Source organism: Hetaerina americana, unplaced genomic scaffold, assembly GCF_022747635.1.
Source record: "Hetaerina americana unplaced genomic scaffold, ioHetAmer1.1.p SCAF_14, whole genome shotgun sequence".
Lineage (NCBI taxonomy): Eukaryota > Metazoa > Arthropoda > Insecta > Odonata > Calopterygidae > Hetaerina > Hetaerina americana.
In genome coordinates this window covers 13,245,995-13,266,721 of record NW_027286514.1, presented here as the reverse complement: position 1 = coordinate 13,266,721, position 20,727 = coordinate 13,245,995, and the positions used below count along the sequence as shown (strand labels likewise).

General features: G+C 34.5%; 1 protein-coding gene across 1 annotated transcript in view; it reads left to right on the top strand.

Annotated features, from left to right (window-relative positions):
• The first annotated feature begins 6,272 nt into the window (after positions 1-6,272).
• Cals (calsyntenin 1) overlaps positions 6,273-20,727 on the top strand; it is a 34,721-nt gene continuing 20,266 nt past the window's right edge. The window contains exons 1-4 of the mRNA XM_071583539.1: positions 6,273-6,501; positions 7,047-7,204; positions 7,302-7,429; positions 10,412-10,620. Of these exons, the coding sequence (XP_071439640.1) occupies positions 6,417-6,501; positions 7,047-7,204; positions 7,302-7,429; positions 10,412-10,620 (580 nt within the window). The 5' untranslated portion in view covers positions 6,273-6,416. The remainder of the gene's footprint in view (positions 6,502-7,046; positions 7,205-7,301; positions 7,430-10,411; positions 10,621-20,727) is intronic.

Sequence of the window (20,727 nt, the reverse complement as noted above, 5' to 3'; positions counted from 1 at the left end):
ATCTGTTAAAAATTACTTTTGCGGCATCCCCCAAAGTTTCTTGGAATTTCTTCACGAATTCTCATGCCCCAAAATCTTAAAATAGCAACCTCTACTCCTGCAGATAATGTGTTACAGTATGATACTAGAATGTCACTATGAGAGGTCTAAATCTATGAGATTAGCTGAAATCATGTTGGCAGAAGGCGTTCAATAAACCATTATATTTATCATGAACATCCCCTTTGTGGTGTTAGCTGCTTTTGAATACTTGTTCCCTTTGAAAAAGTGCCTCTAGTAGGTATGCAATTAGTGTACAAAATCACAGAAGAGCTTACAGTGCCCGTAGAAGGAAAAATTCCAGACGTATAGATGTAGGACTCTGGGGGATGGCATCGGATGTTATCCAAAGGTGTAGAAGGCAAAGACTGTGCTGGAGAAGATTTCTTCGAAGGGTTAACAGATTAAAGATTGGAGAATTACTTTTGTTTGAACTATGTAGTGTTGTCACAATGTTGTAATCTCTCTTCTGATTGGAGACTTCCATTAAATGCATATGATTTTCCATGAAACTAGAGCTTTCTGTCATTGGTTCCTGCCTAAAAGGATTGTATTAGTCACTTTGGAAGCCTATTTTCATAATATATTTACATATGATACCTAAGGAGATTCGATCTTTGGTGCTTTATCCATTTTGCTCTTGAATCCTCATATACTTTCATTTGCTGTATTTACCCATTAATAATGTGCGCATAATCTATATTAATATATGTATAAAAATAATGTTTGGAAGGGTAATTGACCATTAGATGGAAATTATTTGCCTAAAAATATGAAATTCCTAGGAAATGCACTGGCAGTATCCTAGCTGGGTTGACCACTCCTTTGCCAACTAATCGACACCAAGTAAAACTTTTTTCAACAATGTATTAATTCCTTCTCCCGGCCTGCTAATTTATCAATGTTACCAATCCTCCATTTCCACCCCCTCTTCCTACCTCAACCAATTGCTTTCCTCCCTCCCTCCTCTTCCCCTCCATCCAGAGCCATATAAACTGTGTTTGACTTGTATTTTTACCTGATGATGTTATACCATAATGAAACCTAGGTCGTGAATAAATTTTTTTTTATGTGGAGAAGGCAAGTGTTTTAATTTTAAGTTCAATATGAAGAATTTCCACCAAGTGACGCCAGAAACTGCTTTATTTATTGATCTAACATGTATTAACATATGATGATAATTGAAAAGTTTAACAAGTTGTCTTCAGGGTGGACAGCAGCCAGAGTAAAGTATCCATCTTGGGATTACATTATTATCAAATAAACTAATTTCCTGATGTGCTTTTGACTTTTCTCCAAGTCAAAAGGGTTGCATAAATTATTCCAGAATGAAAACAAATGTAGTAATTATGATTTAGTGAAGGTTCTATTTTAGGAATAAAAAGCAAGAGGGAAAGCCACACAGTGCTTTCTCACTGATATTTTGGTAAAAGAAAACTGCAAAAAGTACAATAGTTTCTATGGAATATCCAGTCCTAGCTGAAGGAACTTGATAGGTGTAATAATGGGAAATCACAGTGTATCAAGGCTTCATGAAAATACTTGATTTCATTTGTGTACCCTGAATTCAACCCAAGGTTGTCCTAACAAGTCATTAAAACACATTGCAGAAATAATACTAATTGTAAGTTACTGATTCTAATAGATTAAGCTGTCTGGCTAAAGACTTTAAAATGTTGCTGATTTTCAATTTAACAGGAAGGGTAATTTATTTTAGTATTTCACCTCTGTAATTGTTTGCCTGAAGCCATCTACTCTTCCTTACCTATTGTGAATGAAAATTATTTTTGCATGTCCTGAATGAATCTTTGAAAGACTTAAGGCAAATGGCAGTAATCTCTAAGCTAAGCTTTGGGAAGCATTTTATACTACAAATATAAGAGTGAGTGTAACCAGTTTGAAGACTATAAAGGAACAATGACTAAAATAAAAGGGGAAAATGCTATTAACTCAAGCTTTGAATTGACAAAAATATTAATTCAGGGATGCTGTGTGGAGAATATCTCAATCACTGTTAATATAGCTACATCTAGGGCAAGTTTCAAAAACATGTAAAAGGAAATCCAAACGATCGATATAGCCATAAGAATATTTAGCTCAGCAAACACAGCTACACACACTCAACTTGAAAAAGACAGAATACTATGAATGAACAAAGACATGGAATACATGAAACCTAATAGAAGAGTATAAAGCTTTGGCTCCAGAACTTGATAAAAAGGAAAATAGAAGGATAGTAATAAGAACTGATACTTTAAGATGGTACTGTACTAATGTAGCAAATAAGCAATGACTTCAGCTTTAAAATTATATATGATGACATCTTAGATGATTATAGGAAGAAATAATAAGGTGCATGAGCAATATTCCATGAATATTTAGTATTCTAAGGGACTAAAAATATTAAAGAGAAAAAAGAAGCAAATATAAAATGCTGCTACTTAAGGTTATAAAACACATGGAGATAAAGTCATGAGACAACTGGAGTCAAGAAATATGAAGACATCAAATGCCACAGCGAGGGATTTTTGAAGGTGGTAGGCTGCTGTCTTCAGAATAAAAGCCCACAATAATATGAAATCATTCATTTATCACATTCAACATCAGATGGCATCCATAAAAAAGCAACTTGAATGCTGTGGCCATGTTCAGTGCATGGAAGAAAAAGGATTGTCAAAACAAGTAGCCTGCATTGAGCCAACAAGCATATAACCAACCATATAACAACAAGCATTCCAACCAAGTAGCAACTGCTAAGAGACATCCACAGAACATTGGCAGAAAAAGATCTTTAAGAACAACTATCGGGAAAGGGAGAAAGCTGGACTTCCTTGTGGAAAAATCAATTTCCTTGTTGACAAGAAAATCATCATTGCTGTCTATTACTTTTGCAATATGGTATATTTCTCAATTTATAGATTTATTTAACAGGTCTGGTGATTAATTTCAGCCTGAAAAATGCTTTCAGCGAGTTCTACAGGAGTACACATATTTACTGTGGTAGGCTTAAATGTTCAATGAATTTCCCTAGGTCTTAACACAAGTGTGGCTCAGAAATTGAGTTGCATAAGATTATTTACTAGGGAGGAGGGTAAAATGCAGTTTAAGGCTCATGATACTCAAGTGAAATATTGTGTGATAGTTTTGCTAGGGTCTGTCAGAAACCTATATTTGATCAGTAGATCACTAATAAAGTGAATTGTTTTTTTCCATTAGTCATCTATGTTTTCCTCCAGTGCATCATAAGTTTAGAGTAACTAACTACTGATGTGGTAGCCTACTGGTTAAGGATTTTTTGAAGGGCATACTGATTGACCAATACTACATTTCTCTAAATGAAAAAGAAACACTTTGTTCCAATCCACCACTTTATTTCAGTACCTGAAATAAAGTGGTGGATTGGAACAAAGTGTTTCTTTTTCGTTTATTAAAATGAACTTCCACAAAGTTGAGGCTGAAACTATTGAAATAACTACATTTCTCAATTCACATAACACAAGGCAATGCAACAACCTACACTACTGTGCTCTTCTTCAATTCTGCACACTTTCTACCTCAAATAAATGGTAGTTGGCATCACTTGGTGAAATTGCTTCACATTAAAATAAACACAACTCCCATTGCTTTTTCACTGACTTTTAACTTTGTATGACCAGGGTTTTGTTGCAAAGCAACGCCACAAACTGATTTTGCAGAACAGCAATACCTGTTTGCAGAAAACCAAGTGTGAATTGTGCTCAATTAACTTTCTGCCTATCTTGATTCCATCCAACATGCCTATTCTTTCTTTTCCTCCCCCATCTCATCAGCCAACTTTCTCCAATCAATCATAACCTTCAAAATTCTATCAACACTCAAAATGTTGTGCATCCTTTGAATGTTTCCAACAACCCTCCTCCCAATTACTTGATTTCCTCACCGTCAGTTTTAATCTTTCCCATTCAAGTCCACTATCTCATCTAATTATGATGAGAGAGTAGACCATTAATTGTAAGATAACCTGCAATAAATGCGACACACCATATCTATTCTCATCCTCAACAACCAAGCTTCTCCGCCATTAAAAACTAAACATCATCTTACACTTGTCCCTAATCTTTTCTTATGCATCCAGAACACACAAACCGTTGCAGCTATAAGGTTGTAGCCCATGTGAAGAGCATTATAACATAGGTTTGTAAAAAATTAAAATTAGTGGCTTTGTAATTTTCCTTCCCATAATTTAAGAGAAACTGATAACAACCATTGTCATGTTTGTCTTCAATGCATCAGTTAAAGTCGGGGTTGGTGTCTAATAATGTGGTCCCGAAAGGAAGTGCCTACTTAGATGTCTACACACATGACACACCTTGTGTAGGCATGTCATCTAGGAGTGTGGATAAAACTGAGTCAGTTCATTTTAATATGGAATGCATCCAAAAATTCAAGTCTAAAATGAATTTTTATGCACCTGTATTTGGTTGTAGACGATAAAATATACCACTGAGATTCAAACACTGGATATTCAGTCTTAGCACTGTTCTCTACTTATGTATCAAATAAATTTCTTTGCTATTCAACATGACCAATCAAATGGTTAGTTCATCAGAAGTGATGTTCATAGATATGTGAATGCAGGCTCATATATTCTCTGGAGGACAGCAAAGTGAAGGAAGTTTCCTGCACAATGTTATTTCTCTAGATAACAATGAACAAGGGGTGACATACGAGTGGAAGGCTGGGAGAGCAATACAGCATTTCCATCAACAACATGCGCACCTCAGCTCACTTGAAAGTCTTGAAGCCCAAGGTCTGATACTTGATAGGTCTGTTGGGTTTATTATATTATCATTATATAGTAATAAACTTTAAAGCAAAAAAATCATTATAGAACAAGTATTTGTCACACAAGCGTTATCACTATTCAGCCAAGGATGGAAAATAAGTAAATGAAGTACTCATAAGAGGCTTTGATGGTGGTTATTGTCAAAGGTGGGAGACCCTTTACTTATACCAATTAGTTTGGTAAACGTCAAGCAAGCAAATGACTTTTTCCTCGAAAAATAGAATTCTTCCACTGAAAAATATGTGAATTCAATTACAAAAAATAGAAATCCAAGATTCCGAATCTCACATCAAGTGAAGAAATGTTGTCTTGTAACCTATATCTATATGAATCGGCATCTTTGGGCAGGCTAATATGAGATGGGAAGGAGTTCCATTCCAATTGATTAACTAAAAAAATTACAGGTAAATAACAATAACATCCTCCTTAAGTAAATTGAAATTTGCTGGTTCATCAGATGCAATAATGAAACTTGTTCGCTAGAAGATTATTTGCCTTAATTTCCACCATGGCGAAATGGGTTCTCCTCTTCAACTTAACTTTCTAAGGTAGGAATTTCGTCATTGTACATCACTTTTAGCTATGATCAAGGGATTCTACTTTTTCGATTCAGACAAAGATAAAGGCATTTCGGTTGTCAAACCTTGGCAATGAGGAAAAATGCTATACTAGAAGACTTCGTACTGCCATCTGCATAATGCAATATCGGTTGGCATTCCGAAAGACATGTGAATTATAAAATGAAGTAATACAATGTCATAAGGCGAAATAAATGTACGCAATAACGCGACGAGACGGCACCATCAATTTTATAACATGGACAAGTATCATTCCTCCGGAACTAAACGGCTTAGAAAAATTGAGAAGCGCGATCTAGATAATGCACCTATGTATGACCGCATCTCTATTTGAATAAATTCAATTTCTCTCCATAAAGTATAATTCCATCAAAGTTCCGTTTCTATGAACAGTCAATTACCCTATCCCTAATAAGAAATAAATATCAACAATGTAAGCTGCATTGCATTTACAGATTTACACGCATTGGAGACGAGCTTATCGAAGATGGTTGTTTTATTTACATACCAAATATGGCACTAGCGATGCCTACTCACTTAAGCCTACGCGGTGTGGGTGAGGTTTTAAAAATTTGCCCATAATCAGCTTAAAGAGGCATTGAAAATTAAAAAAAATGAAGAGTGGATAAAAACTAATGCACTTGATTAGCTAATGAAAAAGAAATCGAAGATGGTGCTATAAACCACAATGGTATGATAATATTACATTGTTTCCGTAGCATGTAAAATAAACGGTAATCGGCATTCGTTCTATTTCGTTCAATAGCATGATGTCATGGCTCACGTGATCTGCGCAGGTGTACAAGATTCCCTCTCCTCCCCCACCAACACCGATTCTGCCATAGATTTTCTACATCCGGGACCTTTGGGAGAAAAGGGAGATTTCCATAGAATGGTGGTTTGAAAGTATTGTAATTTCTGCGTTATCTAGTCACCCAAGATAATAAGAGATAACGTATCTCGATCACGCATCCATGCTGGGAAAGTATTTAATACTTGCGGCATGTTTCGGATATGCTGTTTCGTATGTGTCGACTCCGGGACCCTCGTTTGATGGAGGTAAGCAAGATGCTGTAGGTGCGTATAGTGTAGTGTAACAACTGTCAAAATTTATTTTGTTCATTTACTTGATATAATTTTCGAAAGAGATTGGTTAATTTTTTTCGTGTAGTATTGACATCAGGAGGATTCATATTAATGTAAATAATGGTATCGCGAGGAAACATAAAATCACCCACTGAAAACTGGTGAAACCAATGCAGATGGCCCACCTTCTCTCGCGTCGTGAAAAGTCGGGCGGAATGAAAATGAATGTTATGTTTATCATTGTTTTGTTTGAGGCGAATGTTGTGTTTCTTGCGCTGATTTCATGGAAAACTGGTTATTTTTTCCTGTTTTTGGTCAGTTAGCGTATTTTTTTTGAGAATGCAGATACACGCTACAACGGTGTGGTTGTTTGCTTCTATGTTGGGTGGATTGTCTTATCTCAAATCGATTTCCAATACCGCATGGTGCATAAAATGCTTCGAAAAATATATCTGCGTCAATTTAAAATTAAAGTTTATTTTCTAATTGCTTTCACGTATTAAAATGTCATATTTCAGTACCACGACTGGACATAATAAGTTTGGAGAGCGGCTATCACGGTCTAATCAAAGAAAATGAGACTTTAGTTGAAGTCACCCCTAGGATTAGGGGTGTTGGAGCAAGGATATGCGGCTTTAAAATTGTTAATAAACATCATGGGGAGGCTCCTTTTGAGGTACCTTTAACATTTACGCACAACCTTAATTTCTGAAAGCTACTTATCGTGAGTATACTAGTCATGTGTGTTTTCATTCATCTCTGGAAAAATGTAGATAGTGCTCAAAGATCAAGAGCGCGGTGAGGCGGAGCTAAGAGCGAGAAAAATACTGAATTGTGAAAAGAGGAAGAACTATAAATTCGACATTGCGGCTGTAAGCTGTGATGGGGAACAATCTGAAAAGTAAGTAAATATTTTAAAATTGCACATAAGTCAGTGATATTATTTTTTATTTTTCATTGGTTATTTACGCATTATTGTTACATACATCAATCGGAAAATTAATGAAGACGCGTATCGGTAAGAGACATTTTATTACTACGGATTACCCCTCTCATGTCAGTGATATTATTTTTTGTTTTTCATTGATTATTTACACAGTATTGTTGCATGCAGCAATCGGGAAATTATTGAAGACGCTTATCGGAAGAGACATTTTATTACTACGGAGTACCCTTCTCATCTACCGTAAATAGTAACTTGTTTTCCAGCGATCGATATCAACATATTCAAATTTTTAAATTGAGAGTTAAAGCCTCACCAAAGAAAGAAGTAAAACGCCATGCATTACACTAATGCAGAAGGTAATCGGAGGCGAAATGGATATTGGCTATTGGGTAGTTTCTGATATCGGGTCGGCCAGAACTGACCATTCGTTTAAATTTTTACGTACGTAAAACTAATCGTTCGTAGTTTCATCGTGAATGCAATTTTTTTAAAAATTCGTAATTCGTTCAGTAATCGCGAATATGTTGTTACTATTTATATTGTATTACTGCTGTGAAAAGTTCTCTCCGGAAGGCTATAGTCATTCTCGAAACGCATGAAATTTGTTATGGATTGTATTTCAAATAAAAAGTTTGCTGAAATATAGAGAGAAGTCAAAAAGACGGAGAGGAATCATGATGCAAATCATTTAGCAAATATTGCACGGCCTTGAATACATGACCTTGAGCATCACTCCCTTGAGAAATGTTTGTTGGTATTCGGAATATGCTGTCTTAAGATTCCAGTGTTTGATTTTCATATTTATGCCGCTGACCGCTTTTAATATTAGCACATGAAATAAAGCAGTCATTGAAAGACTTAGAAAGTCGCTTTAGGCATATTATAGCTGAGGAACATAGTGTTTGATAGAGACCAATTTAAATTCAAATAATTCTGTTATTGTATTCTTGTCTTCATACTTCTTTCTTGCTAAAAATGGGTACTAATTTCCTCAGAACGTCTACCAACCAATTGATGATTGATTATTTAAGTGTGGGTAAATTTTCGTCTCTCTTACTTCCATTTTCAAATCAATCTGGGATACTTTGTGCCCTACCATAAATTAATTTCATTGATATATAATTTAGTGTAGAAGAAATTTATATGTGGAGCCCTGCAGTCTTGTTTATGATCAATACTAAAATCAGTATTTTATTCAATATTCATGGAATCACACCAAATCACAAGTATACTAATCTCTTTAATATCAAGTAATGGCAAAGAAATTAAAAGATACCAAACCCGGCAGTAGGGGGCCACAATGCCAGGAATTAAACCTCGGGGCAACTCTCACTACAGAGGCCAATGTAGCACTGCTATGTTCCTACTCACTAATGTAATTAAATTTCTCTCATTTAAACCCTTGAGCTCATGCTACTCACTTTTTGGTTCAAAATTATGTTCTATGGCAAACCAGAGAATTAACTTATTGTGTGAGATATACCTCCAGCCTTGACCTATGACGTTTTAGTTCATTGTAATTTTAGGTTTCCTTACTGGTTTCTATGAGGGATCAAAGGATATTATGAAATATAAGAAAAAATAATGATTCCTTATATTGAATGGCATGGGTGAGGAGAAGGTTGGTTCAGTTTTTATAGAACCATTAATTATTTGCAGACCTGGAAATGGGAATAGATGGAAACATTGGAGATTTTAAGGATTTATTGAGTGAAGTTTGGATGAGAGTAGGAATATACATATGGCTAATGCTTCTCATATATTTCGTTGTTTTAATGAGGAATATGAAAATTACCATTAGTAAAAGTTTTATGATGGCCTTAAGGAATGAGTCGCTAGTAAATTCATGTTCATGCAATAAAGAACAATGTTCAATGGAAGTCCATCAAGATAGGCAAACCAGGTGAGTCAAGTAGGCTGTGGCCAATGTGCTAACGCAAAGGTTGTGTGTTCCAGTTGCATTTCATTCCCGACTTTATTTTGGGAACAGAATGGTTCTGGCCAAGGGAGACCAAGGGTGCATTTTGAGATTTGGGGTATAGTAGCCACCATAAATTTGTAGAGGTAACAAAAAGAGGATTCATGCTGAGCCTCCTTTCTGTCATCTTTCAGGGTAGGCAGCAAAATTATATTTATATACAGTCATGGCAGTATACAGTTAAAACTTTATTAGTATTTTTAAAGTGACCAAGGTTTCATTACGGAGTTAAACCTGAATATGTTACACTGTAACGAAACAGGTTGTTATAAAAATACTCTGTGGAAAAAGTGTCTTTTTTAGTGATGAAGGATTTCTGCCTGAAATTTAGTTATTTATATCAATGTTTTACAAGTCAAGCTCCTCTATCCTGCATTCGATGCAATTTGGTTATTAATCCAACTTCATGAGGATCCCAAATACTAGCAGCATACTCTAAATAAGCCCTACAAGTAAAAGTTAGAACTAATTTAGCATAGTGATTTTTCCTTCAGGCTCGATTATATGAAGCATGTACTTGCCAAAAGGTATTTTTATAAGCCTTCATGATTGAATGGCTGTTCATCGGGACTGAAAAGTCTCATCATTAACCAGAAGAAATACTGAAAATATCCCTCATTACCATTTATATTAAAAGCTAATCCTTGGCTGATGCTAAGTATATTATTTTACAGTTGGTAGTACACATACATCACATTATGTATAAATTGATAAGAACCTAAAGATACTAGCTCTTTTATGCATTATTAGTGTAGTGAAAAATTCATTTTTTTGGGCTATTATCATAAGCTTGGCCATTCATGTATCCATGAACGATGCTGTATTTGAGGACTGTTGAAGGCTGTGATGAACAACAATGTGAATGTTGAATTCATACGGTTTAGCATGCAGCGACTCATTTAATTATAATTAAGGTTGAGAACAAGAGGAAACAACAAGAACTATTTTTTTCTTTTCAGTGCCACTGTTCATATATCTGTTGTGGATATCAATGAATACCCACCAACTTTCCTCGAGCCTTCCTATGTTCGCCAGGTGGATGAAGGCAGGCTCTATGAGGAAGTGGTTAGGGTGGAAGCAACGGATAGGGATTGCACTCCAAAATTTGGTGATGTGTGCAAGTATGAAATCCTTACCAGTGATCAGCCATTTTCAGTTGACAATGAAGGTAAGATCCATTCTCCCATGAAAAACTTTGATAAAATTAGTCATTAAGCTACAGGAAGGGTGAAGTAGGTCACATTATTTTTAACTTGCTTCTTATGAAATACTTAAGTTATTTAAGGTACTGCTCTGTAAGTTGAAGGAATGTCTGAATTCACTGATTTCAGAGGTTGATTGTGAAAAAATAAGAATTTGTTTCCCTCACCATAGGCAGCACCTACATTGTGTTGAAAAACTGTAATTAAGCATTTAACCTCTCACCATTTAAATGTGTAACTTGATGTCAAAGGGCGTTCATACATTTGATGTATCAGATCCTTATTTCATTGTCTTTACTAATTTTTGAACTGATAGATTCATCAAGCAATTCCTAGTGGTTCAAGTAAGTTGAATACTGTATAGGCTCCCCTTGTCAGCTATTATCTTTTCTTTTATGTGACATATTTTGAGTACTAGACATCAACCAAAGGATATTCTCTTGGATAAACATGTTTCTATTCTAGTGTATGCTAAGAGAATGTATTTTTTTGTTCAAACTGTGTGACTATTTGGATTATATTTCACTAAAATAGGCCTTGCCTAATTTTTTAAAACACCAAAGGTGCATTAAATTTTAACATACCATTATTTTAGAACATTGCAATTCAATGCAATTAGAGCTATAAGGAAAGAATCTTTTGATGTAAGCACTCCTATTTTGGTCTTGATGAGGCGACCACATCAGAGGCATGTCTGAATGGGGAAGTGTTCCACAAGAGGATGATTGGCTTTAGGCTAATGGATTGTTGAGTGCAAAAAATGCGTATGCTCTCTCTTCTGGTATCTAGCAGACCTATAAGCTGAGCAGACTTTTAAAGGCTGTGCATTAGCAGAAGGTTGCAGTTTTGCATTGCCTGAATTATTTTGTTTTTTTAAGATGTGTTACAAAATTAAGGGTGAAATGTATTAATGGTACATGTGAAGGCAGAAGTGCTTAAGAGGCTTGCTATTTGGGAAATGTTGTATTTGTTGTTAAAGGTAAATGTGATAGAATGAGTTCAGCAAGAAGATAATTAAAAATTGTGATGCTTCAATTGAGCCAAGTGTTGTAAATAGGTCAAGTTTCATTTATATCAGAAATAATTTAAGAAATAATTCAAACATAGCGGTGATTCTGGAGACCATATTACTTCAACTGAGTTTCCTGGTGATAAAATGAAATTAATTGAAAAGAAAAAATTACCCAAGAGTCCTGTTAAAATGGGACTGTTGGTTGAGAATATTCTAGTGATATATTCATAAATGATAAGATGAGAAGTTTCCACAAAATTAAATGAGAAATATTTTGATCTCAGCCATTCAAATTCATTCCTAGAGTGGTGACCCAATGAGTGCATTCAATGCCAGAATTCCAATGATGTGTTTTCCTTTGTCTTTTTTGACATGCCTGTCGGCTATCAAATGCTAGACCACGATTGAAAATGAATTGGAATGTTAGTATTAATTTACTGATAGATAACTCAAGTGAAATTAAATTAAGTAAATCTATTCCATAGTGATGTGGACCATGAAGCCAAATCCCAATTTCTCACATGCATATTGGTTTACCAACCACAGAGTTTTCAGGAACCCTAACCTCCACAGTTGTTGATGAATTCTTACATTTCCTTTGGTTATGTAGTATGCAAAAGGGAATTGCTGTCAGTTGAAATCTGAAAATAATATTTAATTATTAGCTTGTCTTCTGAAGGTGAATATGCGTCTAAGTTTTCCATGATTTGAAAAATGATAGAGGTCCATTTTTGGTAAATAATCTGGATAAAGATGTCTGGAGGTCTATACTGGCCATGTTTTGATGCATCATTTGTTCAAAATCATTGGGATGTGATCACTCCTGGAAATAGTATTCTCATAGTTGCCATTGACTGGGTTACTGTAGACTATGTCTCACAAACTCATTCAGAATAACTTCTAGAAAAACTGTTGATTAAATCGCTCAAATGTGCCATATGATACCGGGACCCATAGGAAATAATTTTTAGGAGAAAATTTCCCCAAAATATTTTAAACATGATAAGATAGAATGGAGTATTGGTATTTATTTGCTGAAGAAACTATTGCTGAGTAGATCTCCATGCGAGTCCTTTAGTGCTAGGTGAGTAATTGGTGCAATTCCTCAATTTCAAAATTAAACATTTGTATATAGTGAAAGTATGGGTCAGGAAAGATATGATAATTTTAATTTCATCTATATGTTAAGAATTTCTTTTCTGTTATGTGGGGGACATTAGTGTTAGTTATTGTTGCTTTAATTCTATGCTTTATGGATTTTAAGTGGGTGATTATTTAATTGGAGTGGAGTTTATTGCTGATTTTGGGGTAGATTGAAAGGATATGCATTTATTAAACTCTGTATATGACTCTTGTCTACATGTCCAACAATTAAAAAGTTGGATACTTCAGCGTTTAGTTGAGGATTAAGACAATGTTTTCTATTATCAAATCAGTTTTTCACTGATAAACTAGTGGGTAAATCTTCTAATTTCCATTCTATTATGTTGCTAAAGGCCGTTTTGTCTCAAGGTGTGTCCATTCAAGGTCTGGCTCATTTTTCTTTATAATGCCTTGCATTACCATTTTCTTTTTTTCTTTTATATGTACTTCCTTGATATTCACACATTTGATCCTCAGCATCTACCATCCACCCCATGTTTTGATAGTCATTATTCTTCTTTTGTCTGCTTTTTCTGTGATCAAATTCTCCATTGCATTGAGTCTTACATTCTACACAAAACTTTCATGCATTACTTCCTCTTTTGTAAACTTATATTTCTTGAGCATAATAATTGCCTGGTAGTGTTAAATACCTTCTTGAGGTAATCTCTGCATTAGATCCATGAGCTCCTTCCACTCAATGCCATGCTACTTCCAAGGTGGGTGAAATGTTTTCACTTGATCTAATCAATCTCTCTTAATTCAAAATCTACCTCCAGTTTCTGACTTCCACATACGAGAGTATTAATTTTCTTTATGCTGATGTTATATCCCTGAAGTACTTCGCTTATTATGTTTTGAAGGTGCCCACAGGCCTTACGATTCTCTTCTATTACTGCAGTGCCATGAGTATAATGGTGCATGTTAGTATCTTTCCCAATCGTCCAATTCCAAGTATATATATTAAATAGTGTTGATCAGTGTTATCCTTGTCCAACGTATTTATCCATTTTTGCTTTTATTGTTCCTCTCTTTCATTTTTATTGTTATAACTTGGCTCTTGTATGGCTGATAGAATGTTTTTCTATGAATGTGGCAGTGTTAAATGCCACATGTAGTGGTCTTTCTATGCACATTATTTATTCTTACCTCTGTCTTTAGGATATGACCTATCTTGTTCCTGCTTTTCTTTAATCCAAATTAATTTCCCAACATGTTGTCCGTAACACTTCCGTCTATTCCTAGCCTACATAATCATGTTATTTATTTCATTGAAATGGCTTCCTTGAGTGTAAATGATTTCTTGCTCGCTCTCTCTCTGGCAGAGAGAATATCATAAAAGAAATGATTTGGAATGGTTCTTTATTTAGGTGACCTTAAAAATAATTTCATGCATAAGTACATGGTTTTTTACATTTGAAGCAGTAGTAGTTATCATTTCTGTTTGTGTTGGCGTGCACAAATCCAAAAAAAAATCTCCGTTCACTTCATAGGTCCACATGGACTGGCTACATGTTGATATTTTTTATCATAGTGTTTCCTATCTTTCCCTTTCTCAGCTAAATTGTATGTCATATAAAGGAAATTTATGTTTTAACAAAATTATGATGCTTCCAGCTGAAAAGCAAAACTTGCATTGTAGTGTTGTGAAGAGGTAAAGATTTATTTTATATAGAGTACATGAAGAAGGCATTATGTGCATTGACCTTCTTTTAATAGATTATTGCTGATGCTAGTCATTCTGTGGAAAAGGAGGTCACATGTTTTTTGTAATGTAAAATTTCCAGAGATTACATGATTATATATATGAATTCAAGAGATTCTTGTATAGAAATTTTTTAAGAGTTTCTACTTACATTATGAGTTGTAATGTTTAAGTTATTTAAAATGTTTGGTTTGTTCATAATTATATGCATTTGCATCTTACCTATTTAGTAATTCAAGGAACACACCAAATCTCTGTCCTGGCTGTGATTCAACCATTGAATTTTTGTATTCTTAGAGTACAAGATATAAATAGAAATGAGGCCAGTCATTTCACAATATCTGCCGTTGTCTTAAATTATAATCAGAATAGGGGCTACTATTGTCCCTGTTTTGGCTCATTCCTTTTCTAATTTTTTAAATAGCCAATTTAGGCTTAGTTAATTGTGAAATTTTTAATAGGTTCATTTCAGATAAGGCATAATGGCCACAATATGGAGTAGTTGCTAAAAATTGGAATTCAAAATTCTCAGCTACTTGCATGAATGTTTAATAATAAAATGAGCAGTGTTGTAATTATGTTAAACTTTTATAACATTAAAATAAAGTTCGGAACAAATCATGTACAAGATCTGTTCAATAATTGCACGAACTGGTGGAATCTGGCCGCCATGACACGGACTATAGCCCCACCCACTAGCAACACTAGTTGCCTGATACCCAATGAGCCGTCTATGCTAGGCAGATCGTTGAGCTGTGCTTATGGTGCCAGTTATGTTAGTTTCTGTTCTCCGTGTTTTTACTATTTGTTGAAAATTGAAGATAATGAAATCACAGAGCTACGAATCAACATCATCATCATCATCAAAGTTTTATGGTGTTGTGCCGTAAAAGTTATGAAGAAATTACTGAAATGTTGACAGCTGTTTATGGTGGTAAGGTTCTGAAGAAAACATCAGTTTTCAAGTGGATTAAGCATTTTAAAGATGGCTGACAAGACGCCACAGATGATGCAAGGCCGGTATGACCTTCACCCACCTGTGTTGATGACAACGTTGATTGTATGCCATCCCTTGTCCTTACCGATCGTTGAAAAACTGTCAGAATGATAGCTGATAAACTGAAAAGGAAAATCAGCAGTGCACACTATTTTAACCGAACATGATGGATGGATCCTTCACCACGACAATGCACCTGTACATTCATCATTGATTGCTACCAGTTCTGGCAAAAAATTCAATCACTATCCTTGAACATCCTTCTTATTTGCCAGATCTTTCCCCCTGCAACTTATCCTATTCTCAAAATGCAAAAATGTGATTAGTTAATGATTTGAACTTGAACACCATAATTTTTGCCATAAGAACTTTGCAGGTATGCATCCATGCTTTGTCTTGATGGAATAGAACTTTTTTCTTCACCTAATGGGAACAGTTTTTCTGAATTCTTCACGCAACCATTGCAATAACAATGGATAATACTCTCCATTTATCATTTGTTATTTTCACAAGTAATTGAAGTAGTTGATCCTGTGTGCATCTTAAAAAACCATGGCCATCACCTTGTCAACGGATTTCACCATCTTTACCTTCTTCAGAGTTGGATCAAGTTTAGAGTCAGACTGTTTCGACTGATCCTTAATATCTCATTTGTAGTAGTGTATCCATGTTTCATCCACAGTTACGTATTAATCGGCGCCGAAGCTCATTCAAATTGTGTGTTAATTCTGCACTGATCTGCACCCATCTGCCAAGAATTCTTCAAACGCAACTTTTCATGTTAAATTTAAAACATTGTACCTTGTGATATGCCATGTGACCTCAACAATTTTGCAAACTTTGATATCGTCATTCACTCAAAATGTGGATTTCGTCTGGGCCACTAGATTGTCCCATAAGATTTTCATGATTTTCACATTTCATTTTTTCACATGTCACATTTAAACTAATACACCCGTTTGTAGAGGGTTGCAAACACAGGAGCCAAAAGTGCCATGAACTTCATCTAACTTGTCTTTGATTTATTTTAATGTTAATCCTTTTGAATAGAAGCAGTTTTATCATTACCAAAGACTTTTTTAATTTTGCTAAATAAACACAAGTTTGTTGCTTTAATCGACTTTCAAATTAATTATACCAAATAATGGATATCGCTGAAAAATTAACTGTAGTCTGGTGAAAGATGAGGCTTAATAAAAGCTAGCCTTTTCCAATACTAACACTGCCTCTTGGTTTTTCTAAGAAGATATTGAACAATCCATGTACTGGACTGAAAACTAATAGACATGTTAACTAAAGGATGCTCATAATTTTGATGAACATAATTATTGTGCCAAAAAGTTTTTATATTGTTAGCTAAATGTGTAATGAATGTGTGTTTGGCTCCTGGATTGCATGAATATCAACCATTGCAAGCGGAAACATGCCAAGTTCACCTAGACCTGCTTCTGAAGGTGTGAAACCCTTTCCATGAAGCTGTTTTCTAAGCTGGGGAACGGAAAAGTTACATGGGGCTGGTTTTGGACTCTAGGGAAGGATTAAGAGCATACTTCACAGTGATTTTTTCAAGATGACCACTATCGTAATGGGTTTCGAGGAACCCAATGGTCAAAAACACATTCATGGAATTTTTCATTTAACAATTTGCATTTGGCACTCCATTTTTTCTGGAAGTGCTCTTAATGTTATTCAATGATCTTCTCTCATAGTTGCAGTTGTTTTGTTTGTTTGTACAAAAGCAATATTTCAGTGCTGCGTGTCACATAATTGCCATAAATGAACTGAGCATTTTTTAGCTTACATTTGTTACTGATGTAATGCTGGCCTGAATTCTATGAAACTTGCTCCACTTATATATTACACATTAAATTAACAATGTAAAAAATTCAATCTTGGCCCTATAAAAATTTTTATTAAAAAATGTGCGCTCAGGCTCTCATTGATCAGCCATTGTATACAAATTCACAATAAAAATAGATCCGGGAATTCATTACATAATGCTGACCTGCCTCAAAACTTTACTCTAAATATACACCTTAAGGAGAATAGACATTGTGATCTAAGCTTGAATGTAAGTTGACATCTTGCATCTTGCTTAGGGTGACAAAAATTTTTAATATAACCTTATTATTAAATTGACTGGAAAATTCTCTGTACACTAATTAGCAATATAGCTTAGTCATAACTGTTTGTATGGATTATGTTTGAAATGGGAGAATGTTATGAGGTTGTTATCATCAGATCATTTTTTAATGCCAAGGCATGTTTTACCTTTCTCGGGGCATAATTAGGACTATGAGTTGATTTTTATGATGAAAATTTCACTGGAGTGGAGCATTAAAATTTGTATGTATCTCACATTCTGTGCTTCTTATGCCATCATAAATAATTTGTATGCTGTTTTTAAAAAATTCCCATTCCCCGAGTTAATCGGCCGAAGGTCCATGTCTTTAAACATGTTTATTTATATCAAGTGGTGCAGTAACCTGGAATTCCCTAACATGGAGTTATTTCTTGTGTGTCCCATTTTAAAGTTGCCGTTTGCCATAGTTTCAGTAATGTGTTAGAGTTACCTAGCTCACACTTTGTAAAAATGAGGAATTTCTAGATTTTAAATTGATGCTAATTAGGCAATTTAACAAAATGATAATGAAGAAATTCTAAATTTCAATTAATAATAAAGACGCTTCATATTCGATGTAAGATTAAATGTTTAATTAAATGAAAATATTAAAATATATAGTAAAAATTCCAGGGCAGGGTTACATTAAAATTTGGAACTTAAAGTAAAATTTTTAAACTTATGTGTAGCAGAATGATTCAGAGTGGCCTGGGTTATATAATGAATTTAATGCATTATAGGGTTATGTGATCAAGTTAGTGTGTTATAAACTTTCTTGACTCTACTTGGGAGTACATTGAATAGGCAGTTTCACATTTATCAGGAATAGGTCACAGTGCCACTTTTGTGAAAGGCCAACCAAATGTTGGCTCTAGAATTAGTAGTAGGATAAATTCAGTTAGGATGTTGGGGTCATGAGAGAGAGTTGAATTATTCTAATTATTCAAACCACTTTGTGCTGAACTCCCAATATTACATAAATGGTGCTCATTTTAGCAGTTAGTTATAAATTTCTTTTGTTAGCTTCAAGAAATGAAACTGAAATTGTCTGAAAGCAAACCACAAATTTATAGCTTATATGCCCTATATTTTAAATATTTTTAAAATTCTTGACATTATTTCTGCACCATTTATAAAGTTTACTAAATCATAGTAATTAGAATCAAGTTTTTCTGTTGCCATACTGTCATTTTATAATTATATATATATAAATTTATTATTCCAAAAGTGATATTACGTTAATGTCATGGTGTTTTTTATTGGCTCTTAGCAGAGATTTAATTGACATTTTTAGCCTGTCAAATTTTTCCTGATTTCATTTGGCTTGGAAATGTTAAAACATTGAAAATCGTAATCATCTGTTGTAAGGAATAAAATCTTATCCCTTCATTCTTATGTAGTCATCATATTCTTTTAATGGTCTCTTGGTACAGTCACAGGGTGTTGTGAATTTCTTGCTCATGAATTATTGTGAGTATCAAAAATGAAATTCTAAACTATGACATGGGTCTTTGACACATAAACATATAGTTCACCTCAGCAATTCTAGATATTAAGCAATGGAAACTAAGTACTCTACCCACTTAGGATTTCTAGTTACCAGAATACATTGATAACAGTGGAAATCAGCTGACTGGGTGAAATGCATATCTTAGGGTTTTTAACACTTAAGAATAAGAGCGGGGCGAACTTCACTGTGCATTTAATAGCTATACATTTTGGTAGATAGATGAAGTATTGACAAAAAACTCAAGATGGCAGGCTTTGTTATGAAATATTAGTTATTGTATTCAAAGTGAATTTTATAGCCTAATGGAAAAAAAGTGGAAGTAACTGCTTTGAAGAGGAAGTAGAGACCTATTTCCCTAGGCCAAGGTCAAAGAATTTGAAGTTAGTTATAATCCAATGAATGGTGTTTATGATGCTAATGGTCTTCTGGAAGCCATATGCCCCAGCAAAGTTCACCTGTGTATTTCTTATTAAAAGATGGCTGGCATCAGAATTTTTTGGATGACAACCTGGGTAAACTTATAGCTAGGAGAAAAAGAGTACCAAATCGGACTTTCCCTTCTCTGGATGGATATGAGACATAAATATTATTTCTCCTGGTTATAAACTATTTTTTATGAAACTATTTCTGATATTACTTCAAACTACCAAAAGCAGAGAAAGGACTAAAAAATATGCTACAATTACTTGCTGTCCTTGAATCAACCCCCCTATGTACTTCATATGTTTAAGTGCTAACGGTAGGACTGGAAGATAGAAGGTCGTTGCAACTACAATTCACGAGGTCCAGTCTTTTGCTTAAACAAGTTTTATGGAATCATGAGTGGGTATGGGGAAAGGGATATTTAAATTGCATTAATATTGTAGGAAGGGTAAAATTCTGGAAGTAGGAACGAAAACAAGGTGTATGCAATATATTTTGATGTGTACATTTTAATGTTTAGATCTTGGCATGGGTGTACCTAATGATTGCCTAATAAATTATGGTAATAATAGGCAAAATTAATTTTATTTAAGTTCGCATACTCCTTATTGTTTACACAAAAATTTCCAAGATGAAAATAGACAAGTTGCTGGGGATAGTGAAGGTATGTACTGTGAGACAGGCAATTGCCAAGTTGGGAAATGTGGTGGTGCACATTCCATCAATATTAATGAAGAATTCCAAAGAAACTGCGGGAGATGCCGCAACAGTAACTTTTAACGGAGTCATTCGCTAATGTGCATTTCAATGCAACAATTTCAGAGTGTAAAAATCCTTCTCCTTGACTGGGATAAATCCCAGTCAAGGCGAAGGATTTTTACACTTTGAAATTGTTGCATTAATGAAGAAATTGCTCATAATAATTATTTTTGATGGGGCCATTTAAATAGAGCCTTTATAGTGCACACCTTAGTCCTCGGAGTTCTATTTTATGGAAGTAAATTTGAATGTCCTGCCATGTTACAATTTCTAATTTATAACCACCTCTTTGATTAATTTGGAATTATGAATAATCCGTTCGAAGTCATTTAAATAATTAAAGGATGAAAATAATTAAGACATGAACACTTATAGTATCCTTATGATTTAAAGTATTATAAA